Source organism: Notechis scutatus, chromosome 2, assembly GCF_049901735.1.
Source record: "Notechis scutatus isolate UNSWTSFEM ecotype Mainland chromosome 2, rNotScu1.2, whole genome shotgun sequence".
Lineage (NCBI taxonomy): Eukaryota > Metazoa > Chordata > Lepidosauria > Squamata > Elapidae > Notechis > Notechis scutatus.
Window position 1 is genome coordinate 153,957,418 of NC_142010.1, and position 22,698 is coordinate 153,980,115.

Genomic DNA, 22,698 nt, shown 5'->3' on the forward strand with positions numbered 1-22,698 from the left:
TCGAAGGAAGGAACAAAAAGAAATTCCTCCCATCCCTCACCCGTAAGTCAGAACCTAGACCCCTGCAGCCTTTTCGGAGGGCTCCCTTTCGTCCCTATCCCCAACCCCCCTTTCCTCCCAGGTACCTAAGACCCCCCCCCCTTTGGCTTGGGACAGCCCCAGGACAGGTCCGACCCCTTTGATAGGCACAGGAGAGGTGGTAACTTCAAGAGGCCCTTTCGTGGCTCTGGCAGCAGGCCCTTCCGGTGCTCCAGATAAGCCACCTGACTTAATTCCCATTGGTGGGCGACCTAAAACCTTCGCCAACCAGTGGGACTCTTCCACTTCGGACGCCTGGGTCAGGGACACCGTCAGGTTCGGCCTTGCCCTCGAGTTCCTCTCTACCCCCCCTGATTTCTACATGACATGTCACCTCTCCAAGAACCACACCAAACGCAACCTCATGGACTCAGCAATTCAGCACCTACTTGACATTCAGGCCATCCAGCCCGTTCCTCCGTCCCAAAGGGGGCAGGGATTCTACTCACACTTATTTGTGGTGCCCAAACACTCGGGGGGATGGAGGGCTATTTTGGACCTAAAGCGGCTAAACCGCCATCTTGTATACCGCAAATTCAAAATGAACACGCTGCAATCCATCTTCTTGGGAGTTAGACAGGGAGACTGGTTGTCATCCATTGACCTCTCTGAGGCATACTTACACATCCCAATCCGGCCCTCCCACTCCAAATTTCTGCGTTTCAGCTACAATAACCTTCACTTCCAATACGTGGCCCTCCCATTTGGGTTGGCCTCTGCCCCCAGGACCTTTACCAAGGTCCTGGCCGCTCTGGCTGCCCACCTCAGAACCATCCCGGTGCGACTCCACTGCTACCTGGATGATATCCTCATCCTATCCTCTTCCAGGGAACAAGCCGCCAGGGATACCCAAATTACCTTCACCGCCCTCCAGGAACACGGGTTCCTTATCAATTGGAAGAAAAGCCAATTGGCCCCTTCCACCAGGCTATCCCATCTGGGGACTATAATAGATACGGTCAAAGGGAGGGTGTTCATATCTCCGGAGAGAATACTCAGCATCCAACAATCAGTCAAACTCATCAGACGACTTAAGAGGGTCTCCCTCCTCGAACTAACCAAGTTGCTAGGTAAAATGATCTCTTGTATTTCCGTTATTCCCTGGGCCCGTTTCCACTCCAGATCCCTCCAGTGGTTCCTGCTCCCGTACCAAAGAGCCGGATCAAGCAACTCAAGGCGCAAGGTCAAGGTCCCGCCAAGGGTTCTCACCTCCCTCCTTTGGTGGAGCAAGGCGTCGATCAACAAGGGCTGCCTCCTCAAGGAGCCCCCAAGACTCACCGTCACCACAGACGCCAGTCTGTCCGGATGGGGCGCCCACCTACAGGCCCTTATAGCTCAGGGCAGAGGGTCAGCGACAGAAAGGCTGTGCAATATAAACTGGTTAGAGCTTCGCGCCATCCACCTGGCCCTCCGCAGTTTCCTCCCTCAGGTACAAGGTTGCCACGTACTCATTCTCACCGACAACATAACAGCCAAAGCTCATGTCAACAGGCAGGGGGGCACTCAGTCATCAAGCCTAATGAGGGAGACCGAGCGCCTCTGTCGGTGGGCGGAGTCTCACCTCCTTTCACTCAGGGCAGACCACATTTTGGGTATCGACAACACCCGAGCAGACTGGTTGAGCAGGGCCACCATAGACCAGTCCTGTTCAGGGAGGCAGCAGCAATATTCGGCCTGCCAGTAGTAGACCTGTTTGCCTCCCCCCTCAATGCCCAACTGCCAAGGTTCATTTCGAGATTCCCGTCCCTAGGGGCGGAGAACCACAACGCCCTTCAATGCCCGTGGCCCTCGGGCCTCCTTTACACCTTCCCCCCTCTGGCGCTGGTGCCCAGAGTCCTTCAAAAGGTACTCCACGAGAAGGCGGAATTGCTTCTTGTAGCTCCCTATTGGCCCCGTCGCTCTTGGTTCGCGGACCTCTGCAGCCTATCTGTAGCCCCTCCCTGGAGGATCCCAGCAGACAGGATCGCCCTGTCTCAAGGCCCCCTTCTTCATCCAGACCCCCAATGGCTCCAACTAGCCATCTGGAGGTTGAGCGGGAACGTCTGAAGAGGGAAAATTTCTCCTCCGAAGTCATTGACACCATCTTAGCAGCTAGACGTCCCTCCACCAGAAGGATTTATGACGCCACCTGGGCAATTTTCCGCAAATGGTGTGCCAATCTCCTCATTGACCCAACTGACCCATCTATTGCCCAAATTCTCGACTTTCTCCAAGAGGGCCTCAGCAAGGGACTGTCCCCCAACACTCTAACGTGGCAGGTGGCAGCCTTATCCACCGTCATTTCCTGCAAGGGGGTCAGCTCCCTCTCTCACCATCCCCGCATCCGAGCCTTCCTGAAAGGGGCCACAAACTTACGGCCACCGTCCCTTCACTGGTATCCGACCTGGGACCTCAACAGAGTCCTGACTTCCCTCACTAAGCCACCTTTCGAACCCCTAAGAGAGGTCCCTCTCCAGTTCCTATCCTACAAAGTAGTGTTCCTGGTGGCTATTACATCAGCCCGTAGGATTTCAGAGATCGCTGCTCTGTCTGTTAGGAAAGACCTGTGCGTCTTCCATCCCGACCGGGTGGTCCTCCGATTTGACCCTTCCTTCCTACCCAAGATTAACTCGGTCTTCCACAGGGCTCAAGAACTTATCCTCCCTAATTTTTGCCCCAGGCCAACTCATGAAAGGGAGAGACTTTGGCACACTTTAGACGTCAGACGTGCCTTGCGGATCTATATTAAACGTACTCAGACCTTCTGTAAATCCGAGGCCCTGTTTATATCCTTTCAACCAAAGTCACAAGGGCTCAAGGTACCCTCAACCACCATAGGCCGTTGGATAAGGGCGGCCATTTCCAAAGCATACCAGGCCCAGGCCCTCCAAGTGCCCAGGGGTATCACGGCACACTCCACCAGGAGTGCGGCAACTTCAGCCGCCTGGGCTACCCAGGCCCCAATACTCGACATCTGCCGGGCAGCAACGTGGGCCTCCCCATCGCCCTTCATTAGGCATTACAAAATCGACAGGTATGCCGCAGCGGAGGCTTCTTTCGGTAGAAGGGTCCTTCAGAGGGTACTCAGGGAACCCGAGGAGTCTACAGACCAGACGGTGTCCCCCCCGTAGGACAGGCCCCAGCTTTGGTATGTCCCACTCTCTGGACGATCCGAACAGCTCTAAGGAGAATGGGCGTTGGTTCTTACCTGACACGCTATTTCTCTTGAGCTGTGAGGATCGTCCAGCCCCTCCCTTTTCCTTTCACCGTCTGGTGGGGTCTTGTTTCGGCCAATGCACTTTAAGTCTAGTAAGAGGAGAGCACGAATGCCTGTTTTCCTCTCGTCTTCGCATAAACTGGGGAACGCGATGGCAAGCCACATGATGGAAGGAGGAGCGTTCCTCAGAAATTAAGCTCAGCCTACAGCAGAGACTGAAGCTCCACCCACTCTCTGGACGATCCTCACAGCTCAAGAGAAATGGCGTGTCAGGTAAGAACCAATGCCCATTTTCAACACATTTGTATTTTGTCTTGATCTATCTTCAATCTTTTTCTCAAGCAGCAGATATCTATTTCATGACCATAGTCACCATCCCGACAATTTTTTGTGCCTAAGAAAATAAAAATCTGTTTCTACTACACTTACTTCTCTGCCTCTTTTCATTAGGTTATAATTGCATGTTGACATAATGGTAGGATTTTTTTAAAATAATTGAATAGCTTTTGTGCTCTCTTCTTTCAACTGCATCAAGAGATTCCTCAAATCTTCCTCACATCTAGTTGTCAGAGTGGTATCAGCATATCTGAGGTTGCTGATGTTTTACTCAAAAAATTTAATTTCACTCTCTTTTAGTCCAGAAAATTTGTTTCTTCCATGTAGCAATTATTTCAGTTTTGTAGTTACATATAACATAACTTTAAAAGAACTTTAAGAAGCATGAGAGCTTGTGGAAAAGAAAGGAAATTATGTCCCTGCACTTGCATCTGAGAGACAGCTTCATCCACCTCATAGGGTCATCTTGCCTTCTGTAGCCTTTGGGCTGCAGTGACATGTGTTGCCTAGCCCTACCTTAAACATACTTCGAAAGGAGCTTCTGTGGTTTGTTTAGTATCATCATTAATACAAGTACAGCCACCTGGATTCATTCACAATATATACAAAGTGCAAACAACTTCACACAGGGCATGACAGCATAGAACAAGTGGGTAGTGCCAAAATCTTCGTGGAACAGATGGATATTAAGGCAGAATTCATATGATTTAAGGGAAGGATCAATATATGGGTGTTCTAGGAAGCAGGTTCACCCATTAAGAAAAATATAGAACAGTTTGGCACAAGGATTACAGAAATAGTTGTAAATTAATAGAATACAAACAATACAGTACTGCCAAATCTAGGCTGTAAAAATCCAGTTGACCAGCAGATTGCAGGAAAGAGTTAAATATTTTAAGTGAACTATCACAACTTGAGAGGCTTTTCAAGGAGCGATTAATTCCGTATATTATGTTGATTTTTATGTAGCTAGTTTAAAGATAAAGAATTTAACACATTTTTCTGCCACTTGTCATAGTTCATATTCTATACTGGAGCAGTGGCCCCCAATCTTTTGGGGACTAGGGACGAGTTCTGTGGAGAGAGATTTTTCTACAGACCAGAGGGGGCGTGGTTTCGGGTGCTGCCTGCATCCCGCGGATGGGACTTCGCTTGTTTGCGCGGCCCAGTTTCTGGCATGCTGCTGATCCACAGACTAGGGGTTGGGGACTCCTGTACTAAGGTATATAACAATTTTTATACAATTTAAAATGCAAGAAAATGTATTATATAGAGAAAGAACCATGGAAATTTACCTATTATTATCTAAAGAGAAGAGAAAATACTTTTTATTTTTTTAAGCAGTAAAAAAAGAATTGCAAACATGTCTGCAAAAACTTTTAAATGTGGTTTATAAGGTGTTTCTGTAAACGGAAGAATTAAAAAATTAAAAGCAAGAAATGGTTTAATTTCCCACCCTCAAGTGGGAACAACGATTCATTGTGGTCTGTTGCTATTCTAATGTTAGTATTTAAAATGAGTAGGTTGCATCTTGATTTTTCACTCTCAGCAGAAATCCCCACCCACCATTCATGTGCGGGTTCAGTGATGACCTTTGTAAGCTTGGCTTTGTCAAAGTTTGGCTTTGTCAGGTGATACTTTACAGTTCTGGGAAGAAATTATGGAAAAGTCTCTTCTAACCTTCCCTTCTGGAGCCCTGCAGATATACTGGAATATAATTTCCAGGATTCTCAGCCACTAGAAGGTGATTTTGGTGCATCAAATTTATCCTAAATGTTTATTGCAATTATGGTATGTTACTTATGAAGTGACTATAGTTTAGTAGATTTAACACCTAATTCTCGCAATTGATAGAACCATACAAAATACAATGACTTTTTTGCCTAATGTGTATGTATATTAAACCATAGGGTATGGCTGCAGTATTATTATTTATCCCCTTTATTATTTTTTTACTTCTCCCTTTTTTGGATGTATACATTAGTATCAACATTATTATTATTATTATTATAACATTATTATTACATTATATTGTTCCCAAGTGCACTGAGTCCTTCTGTACCCAACACAGATTTCTTGTGTATCTAATCACACTTGGCCAAATAAATAAAGTATATAAGTATTTTTTTTCCCACTTACCTATCAATGTGCTGAATTCTGGATCAAGTCCAATTCCCTTGAGATTTAGGCAGTTGTCAATTAAAAATAAATGCATCAATTACACATGCATACTTGACACATATTAGTAATGCCAGTAATTTCTAGCAATGCTATACTAATAATGTGTTAAACTTGTATGTTGCCCAATTATCAACAATGTTGGGTGGTTCACAACAATCAAAGAAATTATGAATGACAGAAGCCAATACTGGTGGAATTATGTTTCCCTAGTTTAAAGTGAAGCAGATTGAAAATCATAGAATCATTCCCTCAGATAGAAAGAAGTGACATGACCATTTTTCGCACTTTAGCAACAGAAATTTTGGGTTCAATTGTAGTCATAAGTTGCGGATTACATGTATAGAGTTTGGGAATTTATAGAAATACCTTACTATAGATCTGAGATAATCACCTACATTCAATGTGATTAATATATTTTTGTTCATTCATGAATTATTCCAACAGATGTTATACAAAATATTACTACACTCAAGAGTAGATATACTGTAATATATATTTTGTTTGGCATAGCATTTATAACAAGCTTCATTATACAATTACATAAGAATATGGACAGAGATATGTTCCCATTATATTTAGACATGTTGTATTATATATTAATAGGGGAAAAATTCTCCAAATACATGTTAATTAGGGTCAGGTTGCTTAAACTTTGAAGAGCAAATGGACAGAAGGTATACAGTACATGACTGCAGATATCCCTGCTGAAAAGCATGACTGTATTATTTGCTAATTTTCAAATACAGCTTGGGAGGGTTTGCTCACATGTTGAATTCTTTTTAGTAACATGAAAACAGTCTTTGCTCTTTCCCTTTCTTTGATCCCTCTCTTCCTCTTTTCCTTAGGATTCATGTCCACATTTGTAACAGAATAACAGAATTGGAAAGGAATCTTGGAGGTCATCTAGTGCAATCCCCTGCTCAGGCTGGAAACCTATACCTTTTCAGACAAATGGTTGTCCAATCTCTTTTTATGACTATCACAGCATCCCTCAATTTTATTGCCTCTAATTCAGTTTCCCCCAGCTGCCTATCTCTACCCTTTTGATCACCCTGCACTCCACCTGACTACCTCCCCTTGCTGCCCATAGCTGACTTTCACCTTCTTCTTCCTCCTCCTACTGCTGGCCTGGGATCCAGGGGCTGGGTTAGAGGGATGGATCCAATGATTGTGGCTGAGTAGTGGAGCCTTGTCTACTGAAGATGGTGTAAAAGGCATGGCCAGCAGGGGGCAGCAGCACAGAATAACAAAATTAGGAGAGACCTTGGAGCTCTTCTAGAACTCCAGTGGTCCCCAACCTTTCTGGCTTTGCGGACTGGCGGAAGCAACAGGACCGGGAGAGGGGATGGTTCCGCACTAGCAGCAGGCGAGCACAAGTTGAGCTTCACTCATGAGCTTGTACTAGGCTGCAGGTTGGGGACCCTTGTTCTAGTCCAATCCCCTGCTCAAGCAAGAACCCCTATACCATTTCAGACAAGTTGTGGTCCTATTCCTTCTTAAAAACCTCCAGTATTGGAACACCCACAACTTCTGGAGCAAATTGTTCCACTGATTAATTGTTCTAATTGTCAGAACATTTCTCCTAAGTTCTAAGTTGTTCTCTTCTTGATTAGTTTCCACCCATGGCTTCTTGTCCTATTTTCAGGTGCTTTGGAGAATAGGTTGACTCCCTCTTCTTTGTGGCAGCTCCTGATATATTGGAACACTGCTATCATATCACCCCTAGTTCTTCTTTTCATTAAACTAGACATACCCAATTCCTGCAACCATTTTAGCCTCCAATCCCCTAATCATCTTTGTTCTTTTCTGCACTCTTTCTAGAGTTTCAACATCTTTTTTTATATTGTGATGACCAAAACTGGATGCAATATTCCACATTTTTATCAAGGCATTATAAAGTGGTAATAACACTTCATGTGAGCTATGGAGGAGGCAGGACAGCAGTGCAGGTGGAGGAGCCCTATCTTCCACCACCAGCATGAGGAGTGATAGCTTATAGACCATGGAGAGTGCAGCAAAATAGACCAGTGAGGGCCAGGGAAGGGCAGTGGTGGTAGTTCCTCCGGTAAATGTCACAGTTGTGTGGGAAGTGCTCCCAATTCCCTTAGCTGGCCCAGATGATACCATAATTGATGGTGTCAACGGAGAGATCAGGGAGGGCTTGGACATACCACCACACCTGTTTGAAGCCTGCCAGTAATTCATAAGTCTGACCAGTGTTGTGTCAGTATTATAAGCTGGCCTGTAATTTTTTTTCTTTATCCAGTGATGGTCTAGATGTCTCTTATGCCACTTAATTTCTCAGAGTCTGGAGATTCTCTGGGATCCACATACATGTCTTGGCTCCAACCAAAGGGGCAAATGTCCATGTAGCAGGCTGGTAAGTGGCAGATGCAGTGCATGTAATCATATGTAAGGCTTAAAGAGGTGCTAGGAATGAAGCACAAACTGGGGAGAGGGCTTGGCAGAAGATGCAATGATGGGGAAGTGAGGGATCACTGCAGGGAAAGTGTTGGAGTAACAGTGTAGTGAGATTGCAGCAAGGCATTGAACTGAGCACACATGAGCAAAGTGCTTGGTTGAACAGGTGGTGGCAGAGGAAGGGCCTGCCATCGATGAATATGTTGGTGTAGCAATAGCACTTAGACATATACCACTTCACAGCGCTTTACAGCCCTCTCTAAGTGGTTTACAGAGCAGCATATTGCCCCCAGCAATTTGATTCCTCATTTTATTGACCTTGGAAGGATGGAAGGCTTAATTAGTTGTCAGTTGGCAAAATTAGCCTGCAATACTGCTTACCATGGTATAGCACTAGCAGACCCAATTCACCCACAATTTAGATTTTAGTCCTTAGGCCGTGACCAAATCCATATAGGCATGATCTGATCCACGACCATTGTCTTCTGCTCATTCTAAACAACGTTTAAGGCCTCAGTTGAGCTATGCAACAAAGCTTCAGGGACAACCCTCTAGATTCCCACAGCCCCCATCCCCCATCAAGTGCCTGGGTGACCAAATAGGTATTTTCTCCCTGCATCAATGGATAACCACAGAAAACTTCTTTTTTATATATATAAAATTTTATTCGGTTTTCCATATATTAAAAACATCTTTTTTTCAGTGAACAGCATGATTCCAGGTTATCACATATCCATACAAACATGACTTTAGTTTCATACTCATCTTTCACATTTAAATTCATCTGCCGTCATCAGGCTTGTGTATTGGGTTTGTCTGTGTGTCAGGCTTTCACAGCCACTTCTGTTTTAAATTTGGTGCTAGCTTTGTACTGTGCCAGAATGGTTTTTTCTTCATCCTGATTGGTTGGGAGTCTTGGTCTATGTTTATTGGTCTTGGAGTTTGCTGTGTTTTGCTTGATTGGTGTTTCTAATATCTTCTGTCTGTTTTGTAGCGTTTTTTTTTCTTGATTGGCTGGCAACATTGTGTTTCATGTATTGGGGGCTTTTAGTGCAACTTGGCTTCGGGTGAATGTCCGGCTATCGTTTATTAGGAAGCTAGGTTTCATCTGGGTGCCTGGTTGGGGTGTGTTTGGGCTAGAGGTAGTGGGGTTGTTTGTGCCCAGGTGTTTGCTTGGCTTGTGGTGTGGATATTTTTTTGTTTGTGAGTGCAGGCTTACAGATAATTGACAGTCTGGTGGAGTCATCTCTTCTATTCATGCTTTCAGGTCTTTTTTCAATCTCTGTGGCTTCTCTGATAACCCCAGCTACAGAATTATCATAACATCCACAACTTTAGATCATGTTATTACAATTCCAAGACAAAACCCAGATCTAGTATGTGATCTAGGACATCAATAACCTCGGTTTAATCCATGATATCTATGACATTCCAAGCTGCCTCTGGTTTTGAGTCCAGAGAAGACAGTTTAAAGTTCCCTAGAATCATAGATCTAGGGAACTCTTGGAAAAACTTGGCCACAGCATTGAGTAACTCAGATAGGCAAGTAAAGTGGTCTTTTGTAAGGTGACCAACCGTCCTCCTTTAGGGAGGACAGTCCTCCTTTTGTAAGTTCTGTCCTCCCTCAAAAAGTGTCCTCCTACATGTCCTCCTTTTTGATATTTGAAGACTAATCTGTAAATCTCCGTATTTGATCGATGACGAGGCGATCCATTGTGTATGATGTAACGTATTTGTATTTGACATGATGATTCGTCAAGGCTCGGTACAGTGCGGCGAGACACGATTATGAGATGCATGCGCTCCACACAGGAGAATTGTTCTGAGAGAGTGTGCCGTGCGCAAGTGGCTTTGTTTTTTTTCTTCAATTTATTTGTGTCTCCTTCTCATTGTAAAAAAGTTGGTCACCTTATCTTTTGAGATAAATAAGATTAAAAAAAGAGACATTGCAAGAACTACTAGAATGCTACTTCAGTGATATGGATTATAATAACAGAATCATGAAGGCCTGACAAGTGTTTCTTTTCTCCTCCTCTTATACTAAAGAGAGTTAAGGTGGGCTAATCGTAAGTTTCTTCCTGACCTCCTCCTATCTTTCCAGGATAAGCTGACGTGTTTGTAACAGTTGTCATATACTTTCTTCTCTACTACTTTGCACTAACGCATTTCAACCTTAAGACTCACTTCACAAACAGGATTTCAACCTTAAGGCTCACTTCACAAACAGGATCTCACTTCCATTGTCTCTGGGGCAGTATCCCTGGAAGCCACCACTTTTGGGGGATGACTATAGCCATTTTCTGCCTCTACACCCTGATGCCAAATCCAGATGAGAATATTTCCAAAAGAGGACCTCCTTTCTCCTCCAAATCAGCTTTAGTGATATATATCAGATGGGTTTTGTCATCCAATGATAAGATGATAAAGGACCAACCTGGTATGTCTTACCAAAACTGGTATGATATCTTGGGTAAAATGAGGAATGAGGAAGGCATTATTATATAAATAAGGAAAATAAATGAATGAGGTAGGCATTATTACAGGCTGGCTTTGTGTTTTGTAACAGCAGCTGGAGGCCAGAGCTAGTGAAATGCTGATGACTAGGCCTTGGGGCTAAGCATAGGGGCTAGAACACTGCACTGCAACCAAGCATTGTGACTGCTCTTTCCCCAAGAGCGCCCCATCTACCCTATTTCATACCCATCACCACGGTAATGTTACTGTCTATTTTCTTCCTCATAATTCCTACCCCCCTCTAACCCTTCCTTTCCCTTCAAAAGGGGACTTGCACTATTCCAAACTAGAGTGGTATTTATTTAACACAGAGGCCGGCAATTCCAGATGATTCTAGATGACTTACATTTTTTAAAAAAATATTTTTTTTTAAAAAAAAATCATAAGCATGCAAAAGGTAAACATCTGACAGGGTTTCAATCAGTACTCTATCCCAAGGCCTGAGAGAACAGCTGAATTTTCAATCACTTTCTGAATATCAGTGTGGGGGGGAAAGCATATGGCTCTCTGGCGGGATGCTGTGGCCAGTGGGCTCTTGGGTGGGGGATGCTATGACCAACGACACACATCCAAAATAGCTGACTGTATCTGGCACCAGGATGATTCAGCAAATCATTCAGCAGCCAAAACTGTGGTTCAGCTGGGCCAGTTTACTGCTCACATCCATACATATACTATCCCATGAACAAGAACAAGGAAGAAGAAGGGACAAGTGACTCCAGCCCACACCCAACTTTTCCAAACAAAGATCACTAGTTCAATCCTATTTACTGCTTCAGAGATAATGATATAACAAACCTGGGTTTTTGATTGTATATTTTTTCTATGGAGGGGCATTGTCTTTAGTTTGGGTCATCCAAAATTTATCTAGCATACTTCAAATCACTTTCCATTGCTTTGAAGTAACCTGCTCTCTTCTATGTAGAGACTCACAGCTTCTGATTCCAGTTTCTATAGGTTAAATCGGAAGCAAGAACTAAAGAGTTACGCAGCTGTGAAATGAAATGAGATCAAACCTTACATTTTCTGCTTCCGTATTTCTCAGGTGAAGGGAGTTTCTAAAGGATTGACTTCTCAGCAAAATGTCTGCACAGACACACGAGACCTGTATCTTTTACCACAAACCACAGTATGAAACTTATGAGAGCTGTGTGACATAATTACAATCTGGGGGATGTATGCAAATATGCCAGCTTCAGAGCTTTGCTTTGGATTTCTGTCAATCTCTTGGTTTTAGCATCAGATTTTCAGAGTTTCATTTGCAGTTTCTGTAATAAGTAAAACATAGTTTTAAAAATACAATAAAAAGACAAAGCAGAGGTTGCAGGGGAGAGGATTCTATCTCCTGACTTTTAATGTTATTACCGATATATTGCCACAATGGCCTTTTGGTAAAGCTGTGTTTTTGAATATTGTACAAATCACATTCCCACATGCTGAAGGTAGAGTCTCTTTTGTATTGTCCACAAATCACAATTTCATCATGACAGTTGATTTCCATGTTTTTGGTTGAGTGCTGAATCCAGAGTTTGAAATTGTTTACATTATTTCTTTACAGTTAAGAGAACTGATGACCATTAAGGCAAAGGCAGACTTGAATGAAAAGTAATTCTCCCACTTCCATAATATTAGCCATGGTGGCGCAGTGGTTAGAATGCAATACTGAAGGCTGCTTCTGCTGACTGCTAGCTGCCAGCAGTTTGGCAGTTTGATTCTCACTGACTCAAGGTCTACTCAGCCTTCCATCCTTCCGAGATCGGTAAAATGAGGACCCAGATAGTTGGGGGCAGTATGTTGACTCTGTAAACCGCTTAGAGATGGCTGTAAAGCACAGTGAAGCGGTATAAAGTGCTATTGCTATTAGTTTAAATAGGGATATTTTTTAATAAATGAAACAGGAAAATAATCCTTGAAATGAGCTCTTTCTATTTCTTTTCTATTTCTTTTCCCCCATAATCACCTCCATTTGCTGTATACTTCTATCAACGATGGGCAATTTTTTTTAAAAAAAGAACTCCCCACTTTGTCTTTTCAGTCAGGCTCTTTCTATATCTTTATTTAAATCAAACCAATGCCCATGAAGATATTTTTTTAATTTCAGGAAAAGATAGAAATTGCATGGTACCAAGTGTGGACCTCTGATAGGGTAAGATAGCGATATGCAACTTCACAATTGCCTCTTGGATGGCTTATCAGGTTTGAAGCCTAGTCAGCCTTGCAGCAAAAATTCTTCTTGTGTTTAATTTTGTTTTAAAGTTTTCAGGGTTATGCTCTGAGTTGCTACTTGTGCCTGGTTCGGAAAATTGGTGTAAAAAATACCATCTGCATCCGAAAAACCCCTTCAGTTTTGAATGTTTGTTTCACGTGCCAATTTGTGAAGGGACTGATACTTTGGTTTTGGTCGCTACAATGACCCTATGTTTCATTGGCTGTCACAATGAACAACTTCTTCACCTTCATTCTTGTTGTATAATAACAATTGTTGACAAATTTCAACACTTGAAGCTTTCATCTTTGCATTCAGCATGCAAGGAACTATCTTGCTAAAGATTTCTGTTGTTGAGGAACATCTGTAATATGACCCACAAATTCCTGTGAAATGCCAAACTTGTCAGCAATTTCCCTTAGAATGATCCACTGATTTTCTCTAATCAGTTCATCAAGTATTTCTTCTATTAAAATAGTTGGTTGTTATCACAAGTTGTCCATTTCATTCTCAATCATACACATCAACTCTTCCCAGCTCTTCCCAGAATGAACTTCCCAGTTCATTGCTTTAACTGTATTTTTATGCAGCAATGCACAGTATTCATGACATCACCATAAATAATCTACATTTCGTGGTGAATTTCAGTTGAAGAGACTTCTTCAGCAGTCAATTCAATCACAGCATGTTGCTAAAAGTGCACCAATGTGTACCCACTGCAGGCTTCCCTTTCATGAAGAGTAGCAGTGCAACTTTTTCCACAGCAACTCACCTTTTTTCATAGCAAATTTCCACCAAGAAATGAAAGCTAAAGAACCTGTTATAGCTTCTATCCCATCAGGACTGCCATCTATTGGTGATATACAACATTGAAGACAGTACTTTTCATTCAATTCTCATAAATGTGAGGGAAGTGCTTTACGTACTCTCCATAAGTTTTTCTTTCACCTAGCCTGTTATTAGTCTCTGTGTTTTAGAGACAAGAGAATTTCTTCTCTTTCTTTTCAAGATGTAGTTTTCTTACTGTATGTATCAAGAAATCTCTCTTTTACTTCAGTTATTATGCCTGTTCATTGATAGGTGAGCTAAATCTATATTCTGCATTCAAGTCAAATATATTATGAGCATACTTTGTTACAAATAGGACCTGCTGCTCAGTATTGTTTAGTACTCTGCATATGTTCAGGAGCACATCTTCTAACAAGGGGTAATGCTGACTTCAAACAGGATTATGGGTTGAGACCAGCTTCCAAGCTATGAACTCCTGGGTAATCTGCAGTTAAGGATTACCAAAATAAGCACAGAAATCCCAGGACTAGCGTGGCAAAATGCCCAGTTAGGATTTTCAATTGATTTTTTTCAATTTTGACACCTGGCAAATTGCAAAATGCAGCTGAATGAGATAACATACCTCTTACTTTATTTTAAATTTCAAAAGCCAGGATTGGGAAAAAAATGTCTCCTGTATGTTCTTGGAAACTTTTGGAAAATGGTTCTAGAAACCGAAAATCTCCCCGTAGATAAGAGGCAAAGATCTTGGGAGGCCAGGAACAGAAAAGCCTGAGTACATATTTATGTAAATGGAAATGGCGATATGCTTATTCATATCAAGGAACTGACAACTGTGAGTGAGGTTTGGGACTAATTAAAAAAACTTACCAGTAAAATCTCTGTAAGTCCCATTGTTCCATCTGCTTAATGAAAAACAATGTGCTATTTAAGATGGCACAAGCATCTCAGACTATGTGAACCAAATGCTTGATCCAAGTAGAACTGTTTTAAAATAATGTGTATTGCAAGATGAAATTATATAGAAGTTGCTTTCCTTGTGATGTCTATGTCCCAATGTTTTGATATGCTGAAGCAAGCCATAGGAAAGCCTACTTTGGATCAGATAATATCCAAAATAAAGTGCAGGAATCTGAGATAATTTGAAAACTGGAGAAAAATCCTGTTTTATTTGCAACAGCAGATTACAGTTGAGGATATTTTGCCTTTGTCTAGCCAGCCTTTACAGATGTGAATTGGAGAGAGTTCAAGCCAAAATCAAGGGTTTTTCTCTCAAAGGAAGGAAAAATCGTCAGGATGGGAAAAGGGTAAAGAAGAGAACAGAGCTAAATCCAAAGGGCAAAAAAATAATGCATTCTGTGAAAGAATTGTTCAGAGTAAGAAAAATACTGGTGGTCTGAATTCAGTTTATTTACATAGAGGAGCAACTTCTTTGTTGTTTTAAAATAAGGATTCTTTGTGACTCTTGAAACAAGCTGCAAAGGGTAGATACGGGAATAAACAGACAGGAAATAAGCTCACAAGAGATTAGAAAGGCTAATAAAATGTAGACTGATGAAAAGACAATTGCTTTACACGTTGCACTGTAGTCTCCAGATCTGAGCTCCAAATGATTGAGTGTTAATTATGCAGTCAGAAAGATACACAGAGTTTAATTTGCTGATGGAAATTGCTCAATAAGAACAAGAGATGTGGATATTGTTGTGGAAAGGAATATTGTTAGAATCTAAACTTTTCAGAGTAATTCTCTGATAAGAGGCAACCAACTGAGCTTGAAAAGGAGGAGAGAGAAATTGCATTGAACGTTGGCGTAGAAAACTAGAACATCAGAATATAGAGCAAATCAGGCAGATGCAGAGGGAAGAATTAACCATCAGTTTCAAAATTATGCACAACAAATGTGCCAATCTATGCTGCCCTGTACGTTTATATAGTAAATGTCTTTAAGAAGCACACACATAAAAAATACTGAGAGCACAGGAAATACTGCACCTCAGCAGTATTCTGAATAAACAAATCCACACTGACCACTTTTGAGCTGTCGTGGCGCAGTGGTTAGAGTACTGCAGGCTGCTTCTGCTGACTGCCGACTTCCAGAAGTTTGGCAGTTCAGTTCTTAGCAGGTTCAAGGTTGATTCAGCCTTCCATCCTTCCAAAGTCAGTAAAGGAGGACCCAGATTGTTGGGGGCGAGAGGCTGACTCTGTAAACTGAATAGACAGGGCTATAAAGCTCTGTGAGATGGTATATAAGTCTAAGTGCTACTGCTATTAGTTTAAATAGGGATCTTTTAAATAAAAAAATAAATATTTAAAGAAAGATAATTTCTATTCTGATAATTGAATTTTGAGTGAACAGATATCTAATTATTTAAAGGAAAATGGGTTTATTCGTAAGAGATCTGTTCCCTTTGCACTAGAACAAAATGGATCAACAGAAAGCACCATTCTCTATAGGTATGTGCTAGTTGACTCAGGTCTGGATCAGAAATGGCAGGAAAAAACTATTCCTGCTATCTTCCAAACTGGCTAGTCATTAAAGCCAATTCTTATTAGCTGTGGTTCAACAGAAAATTTGGTTTAAATCATACTAGAATGTCTGGATCTACAGTATGTGGTTATATTTCTAAAGAGAAAACAAGGAAACTGAAGTATAGTTGAACAAGGATGGGTATACAGCTGACACAAAAAAATATGGGGATCCTAAATCCGTCCACTGGAAGGCTTAAAATAATAAATCTGACTTAGTTTAATGAGAAAATAAAGCCAATTGGGAATTTGAACTTAGCAGCCACTAGTATGCAACATTACCACAGTTGTCCCTTGCCTGTGGTTTCAAACCAGCACTACACCCTGTTTCAGCACTAGTTGAGATGCAGTTCAGAGATACCTAACAAAGAGACATGCCTCTCTTCCCAGATAAACTCTTCCTTATGGTCAAAAGAAAAGAAATGAAGAGATAAAGACTTGAGGGGTATTTAAAAACTACCAATTCATGAAATTGGAAACTGGAAAGCAAGTGAAGAGATGGAATCTCTTCCCAAAAATAATATTTGGCAACTAGATAAATAACATTTAGTAACAAGAGCCAGTTTAGTCGAATGGTTAAGGCACCAGTCTAGAAAGAGACCACAAGTTCTTATCTTGTCTTAGCATGAAAGCTGGCTGGGTGCTTTTGAGCCAGTTACTTTCTCTCAATTCAATCCACCTTACATTGTTGTTGTTGTTGTGGGGAAAATTGGAGGAGGAAGAAGTACTATGTAGAATAGAATAACAGAGTTGGAAGGGGGTTATAGGTCATCTAGCCCAACCCCCACCCAAGCAGGAGATCCTACACCATTTATGACAAATGGCAGTCCAGTCTCTTCTTGAAAGCTTCCAGTGATGAAGCTCCCATAACTTCTAAAGGCAAATTGTTCCATTGGTTGATTGTTCTCACTGTCAGAAAATTTCTCCTTATTTCTAGGTTGACTCTCATTATTCCTTATCTGGCCTTCAGGTGATTTTGTCTGTAGTACCTCTTATATAGGGCAGAACAGCTGTTCCATAGGTCTGTTCATCTTCTAAGTCTCCATTATGTCTCAGTGTGTTTTTATGGATCAGGCCTGTGATTTTGCTTTTGTGAAAGCCATTGGCTGTCAGTACTTTAGTCAGGATGCATAGTTCAGTCTTTTTTAGTCAGGGTGCATAGTTCAGTCTTTGAACAGCCAACGGCTTCCACAAAAGCAAAATCACAGGGCTGACCCACAAAAACACACTGAGACATAATGGAGACCTAGAAGATGAACAGACCTATGGAACAGCTGTTCTGCCCTACATAAGAGATACTACAGACAAAATCAGTAAGATACTACACAGGCATCACATCAAGACTGCCTTCAAAACAGACAGAAATATAGCAGCCATCCTAAAAAAAAACAAAGATAAAATTGACCTGGAAAACCAAGGCATATATGAAGTCCCCTGCGCATCATGCCCGGCCACATACATTGGACAGACCAATAGAAGAATAAGTACCCGCCTGGATGAACACAAAAATGCAGTAAAAAAGCTGGAACACACTTCCTCATTAGTCCAACACATGAAAGCCACAGGTCATAGCATCAACTTCAATGGCACCAAAACCCTAGCCACTATAGAAAACCCCAACTACAGAATTATCAGTGAAGCCATAGAGATTGAAAAAAGACCTGAAAGCATGAATAGAAGAGATGACTCCACCAGACTGTCAATTATCTGGAAGCCTGCACTCACAAACAAAAAAAATCTCCACACCACAAGCCAAGCAAACACCTGGGCACAAACAGACCCCCCCGATACCTCCAGCTCAAACACACCCCAACCAGGCACCCAGATGAAACCTAGCTTCCTAATAAATGATAGCTGTCCATTTACTCGAAGCCAAGCCATACTAAAAGCCTCCAATACAGGAAACACAATGTTGCCAGCCAATCAAGACAAAAAAAAAATGCTACAAAACAGAAACACCAATCAAGCAGAACATAGCAAACTCCAAGACTAATAAACACAGACCAAGACTCCCAACCAATCAGGATGAAGAAAAAAACCATTCTAACACAGCACAAAGCTAGCACCAAATTTAAAACAGAAACGGCTGTGAAAGCCTGACTCACAGACAAACACAATACAGAGGCCTGATGATGATACAGAAGCAGATGAGATTCTGCCGAAATGCCGCTACAACTTTAAAAGCACAACTATAATGACGTGGGAAAATACCCGAGCAAAGCTGAATACCATACATATAGATACCCGCGAAAACTTAAGAAAACAAACAAATATATATATATGGTTTTTCTTGCCTAAGAGTAAGACTTTACTTTTCTTTACATTGAATTTCATTTTGTTAATTAGGGCTCAGTGTTCAAGTCTGTCAAGATCCATCTGGATCTTGAGCCTATCGTCTAGGTAGGTACGTTGGCTATTCCTGCCAGCTTCGTATCATTTGCAAATTTGATAAGTTCCCCTTCTATTCCCTCATCTAAGTCTAATGTACTAATTACATCTAATGTAATTTGCTGTATTGAGTTATCTATAAAATTAATAAAGGCAAGATAAAAATAAAAATAAAAAATACCTGCCAGAACAAAGGCAAGATAATGCAGATGAGGCTTCAAGACAAAATGTAGTGGAAATGGAGAAGCATACCACTACAGAGCCAGATGGTTGGACTAGGAATAATCCCAAACTAGGGAGAGGACTATGATGAGCTTTGCCTCTGCTATGAAGCATACTTTATTTTTTAAATTTTATTTCTCAAATTTAGATATCTCCCATCTCGCTCACAGAGTGACTTTAGTCAGAATACTCTTAGGTATATAGCAGCAGGAGAAGCACCGATGGTGACCAACTGGGTCTAAAGACTTATAGGGAGAATGAGAGATTCACATGGAACAGCCCCCAGAATTCTTTCAGAACCTGATGAGCAAACTACAGAAAAGCTTTTATGAACTAAAGCAGGCTTTCAGTGCCTGAAATGAGAAACTAAACCAAATGTTGTTTAAGGAAGGATTTGAACAAAGCAAGGCTGATCCTGCCTAAACTTGAGATTTATAAATAATAAAGAGACATTTATCCTGAATTAAGGTTGATAGTTTAATATCTTTTAATGAGGATAAACTAGATAAGAAGATTCTGAAAGACTTGGCCAGAGAAGAGCTTGGTAACAGTTCCTGTTATAGCTTGAAAAAGATGAGTAAGAAAAATCTCTTCAGCCAGAAACAGAAAATTATGGTCATTTTAAAATGTCTATGGCTGAGTGACCAATTCAGCCAACAACCTATGGAGGCTAAATTTCTAAAGGAAGAAGAGCAAATCGTATCTGGTAGCAGTAAATATAGAAGGCACTTGGAAAGCTTATATATGTCAACAATAACTAGACCAAATTTGGGTACATCAGTGGAAGTTACATATAAGAGTACAGATAGTTCTTGACATTACAAAAAGGATATACAAGGTCAAGGATTTCAGTACTATCCTGTAAAACAAATTATTGCTAATGTGCCAACCAAGCCACAACCATACAAGTCACACAAACAAGATAGAAATAGTGAATGTGTGTCCCAGATGATGAGAAGGGGTGTTGGAGATTGCATCATCGCTTTCCATCTATGAACCTTTGGACCACTAAAGTTAATGGCAAGAGATACAGTAGTGCAAGAATATTAATAATTCAAATGCGTTCACAAACCTTTAAGCACCTCTGTGGGTAAGGGGAAGGCTTCTTTCATTGTCTGTCTGTCTGTCTGTCATCCAGCCTATAGGTAGTAAAATAAGACTCTTATGTTTAAGAAAGTAGAGAACTACTTGTTTTCTCCCTCTTGTCTGTCTGTCTCTTGGAGCCATTGTTTAAATAGAAGAGAGATATAGATAGAAATGCTATCCTGCATATATATTAATATGATGAAAGCATATTAGTATTTATTTATAGCTGTTCTTTGAATGGGACCTGCTGCTAATTACTTGGGACTCTTAGAGTTCAGAAGCACATCCTGAACTCCTATTAAAGAGTCCCAACTGAGTTCAAATCTCCCAATGAAATATACAGTATAAAGAAATATGCTATGTTGGTCTAATACATTTAAGCAATGAATTCAAGTAAATTTGTCCATGTCCTTGATTATCAAGAACTTGTGCATAACAGTCCTATTCTGTATTCCCAATGTGTCCTTTAGCACATGAAATACAACATTATCAATGCTTTTATAAAATTGATTAATGAGAAAACTTTAAATCGCAGAGAACACAGGTTGCATCAGAAGCGCCTATTGTGCAATATGTATTTGATACCTATTTGTCTTGGGGATCATATCAACAATTCGTGTGTCTCCTAACAGCCAGTATTCATGAAGTCTTTTTGTTGCAGGTCAGGTGAAAATGAGCTGCAAATAGAAGACATAGCTCAGTATATTTATTCTGAAGGTAAGTTGCTTGCTGGATCTTCTTTGTCTGGCATTTGAGGGCAAAGAAGAAAATGTTGCTGTAATCAATATGGATGAAGTAAATAATTCCATTGACCGTTTAAAGCTGCCTGCATTGGGACAGGATGCTGGACTACGTGAAACCTTTGGGTTAGATCCAGGAGAGCTTTCATTTTGTTATAACTACTAAACTGGGAAAATATCTTCAATTCCCCTTTTGGAGTTTTTTAAAATTAGGAATGTTACAACAGATCCTCCATTCACAGTTCCACCCAAATTTACATGTGTACAGATGGATGCCAGAATGTAATTTTGCCAGCGGCATGGAATGCACTCAGCAGATACATAAAAAACAGAAAGAGGAACAGTTAAAGTTACACTGGGAGTATTAGTTCAACGACCATTGAATTTAATATTTAATATAGACATCTACCAGCCCCAAAAGAGAAAACACTTGGAGACTAGGAAAGCAGCATTTGCCAAACATGGAAAGAATGTGTATTTAAACTGTATATGCCTTGGATTACAAACATGATCAATAAAAGTCAAATATGAGATGATTAAAAACCTGCTTAAAGCTCATTAAAACATATGAAAAACTTAGAAGAAACATATCGAGACTTTTTCAGAACTAACAATGCAAGGAACAGTCAGCTCTAATTGCAAGTAATTCCATAGACTGGGCTGCACTGTGGAAAAGCAAAATTAGCTGTAAGCTAATCTTATATTGGCATGTTAAGCATATCAGTATTGGAATCTAAAGAAGTCAAGTCTTTGGATCAATAAAACCTCAATTTTGTCCAATTTTAGCTTCAGTTTGTTTTTCCATAACCAGTTATTTATACTTTAGAGATCGGCACAGGGAGGATCTTGAGACATCCAAATTCAGCATGCAATAAAAGGACAAATATAGCTAAATATCATCAGTATATTAGCAGCAGATAGTCCTGAAACCACATATGATCATTTCTTACGATTTCTTAGACAGATCAATTAATGTGAGATCAGATTTTCTGGGCCATTTTTCAGAGGGGCAGACAGAATTTTCCCAATGTAATTTTTTGGTAGTAAAGCCATTTCAAAGGGATGCCAAATAAGTCAAGTATTGGTGAAAATGCTGGACTGTGGGGAAGAATTGGAAACATGTAGAGAAAGAAAAGAGAAGAAAGGAAGCATAAATTGGATGTAGTTCTGTGTGTTTTATATATATTCTAGAGTACAGGAAAGATAATGACTCAATTTCCATAGTAGTCAAGAAGTTAAGAGGATGTCATTGGCCAGGTTACTGTAATCCCCTCGGTTTTAGTTATAAATTCAAAGCAAGTGAATAGCCAATATCCAGGAAAAGACAATACTTGGACTCCTGTATTTTCAATAAGCCAGCATGAGGAAACCAAAATATGGTTTTGGTAAAGCAGACAACTTCACATAAATGCAGTTTTGTATTCTGATGCCTGGTACAAGTCATGGCATTTCTGTGATTAACATTGTCCTCCAAATTAATCACTCGGCTGTATCTTCCTCCAAGATACCAAAAGTGGAAGAAGGTTCCACAGTTCATAGTTTGCCCTTTTTCAGTTGTGGAACTTCATAGACTTAATGCTTTCTCTCTATACAAAAGAAAGAAAAGAAATGGGTTGTCTAGTGGTTAAGCCACCAGACTAGAAAATGGGAGACCGTGAGTTCAAGTCCCATCTTAGCCATGAAAGTCTGACTTTGGGCCAGCCACTCTCTCTCAATCGAACCCACCACACAGGGTTGTTGTTCCAGAGAAAATAGAAGGAAGGTGTGTCTCATCCTGTAAATATGGGCTAGGCAACAGAACGGAGGTAGTTCTAGGAAAGGATTGCAAGGAATCATTACAGAGTTCAAGCACAATTAAGGCTGCATGAAATCCTACAAATGTTTTGGATATAGTGCAACAACATTACAGGAATTTGATTGTTACATTTTTAAAATTCTCAGTTGTAATAATCTCAGTTGTAATAATGGCAGGCAAACTGCCTGCATATCATTATAGTAAATTGGAAGTAATTTGT

The 22,698-nt window shown here is 41.0% G+C and overlaps 1 protein-coding gene across 1 annotated transcript in view; it reads left to right on the plus strand.

The window, feature by feature from the left end:
• Window positions 1–22,698, plus strand: part of PPP1R3F (protein phosphatase 1 regulatory subunit 3F) — a 52,209-nt gene that overhangs the window by 10,239 nt on the left and 19,272 nt on the right. Inside the window, exon 2 of the mRNA XM_026676172.2 lies at window positions 20,605–20,660. Within this exon, the coding sequence (XP_026531957.2) occupies window positions 20,605–20,660 (56 nt within the window). The remainder of the gene's footprint in view (window positions 1–20,604; window positions 20,661–22,698) is intronic.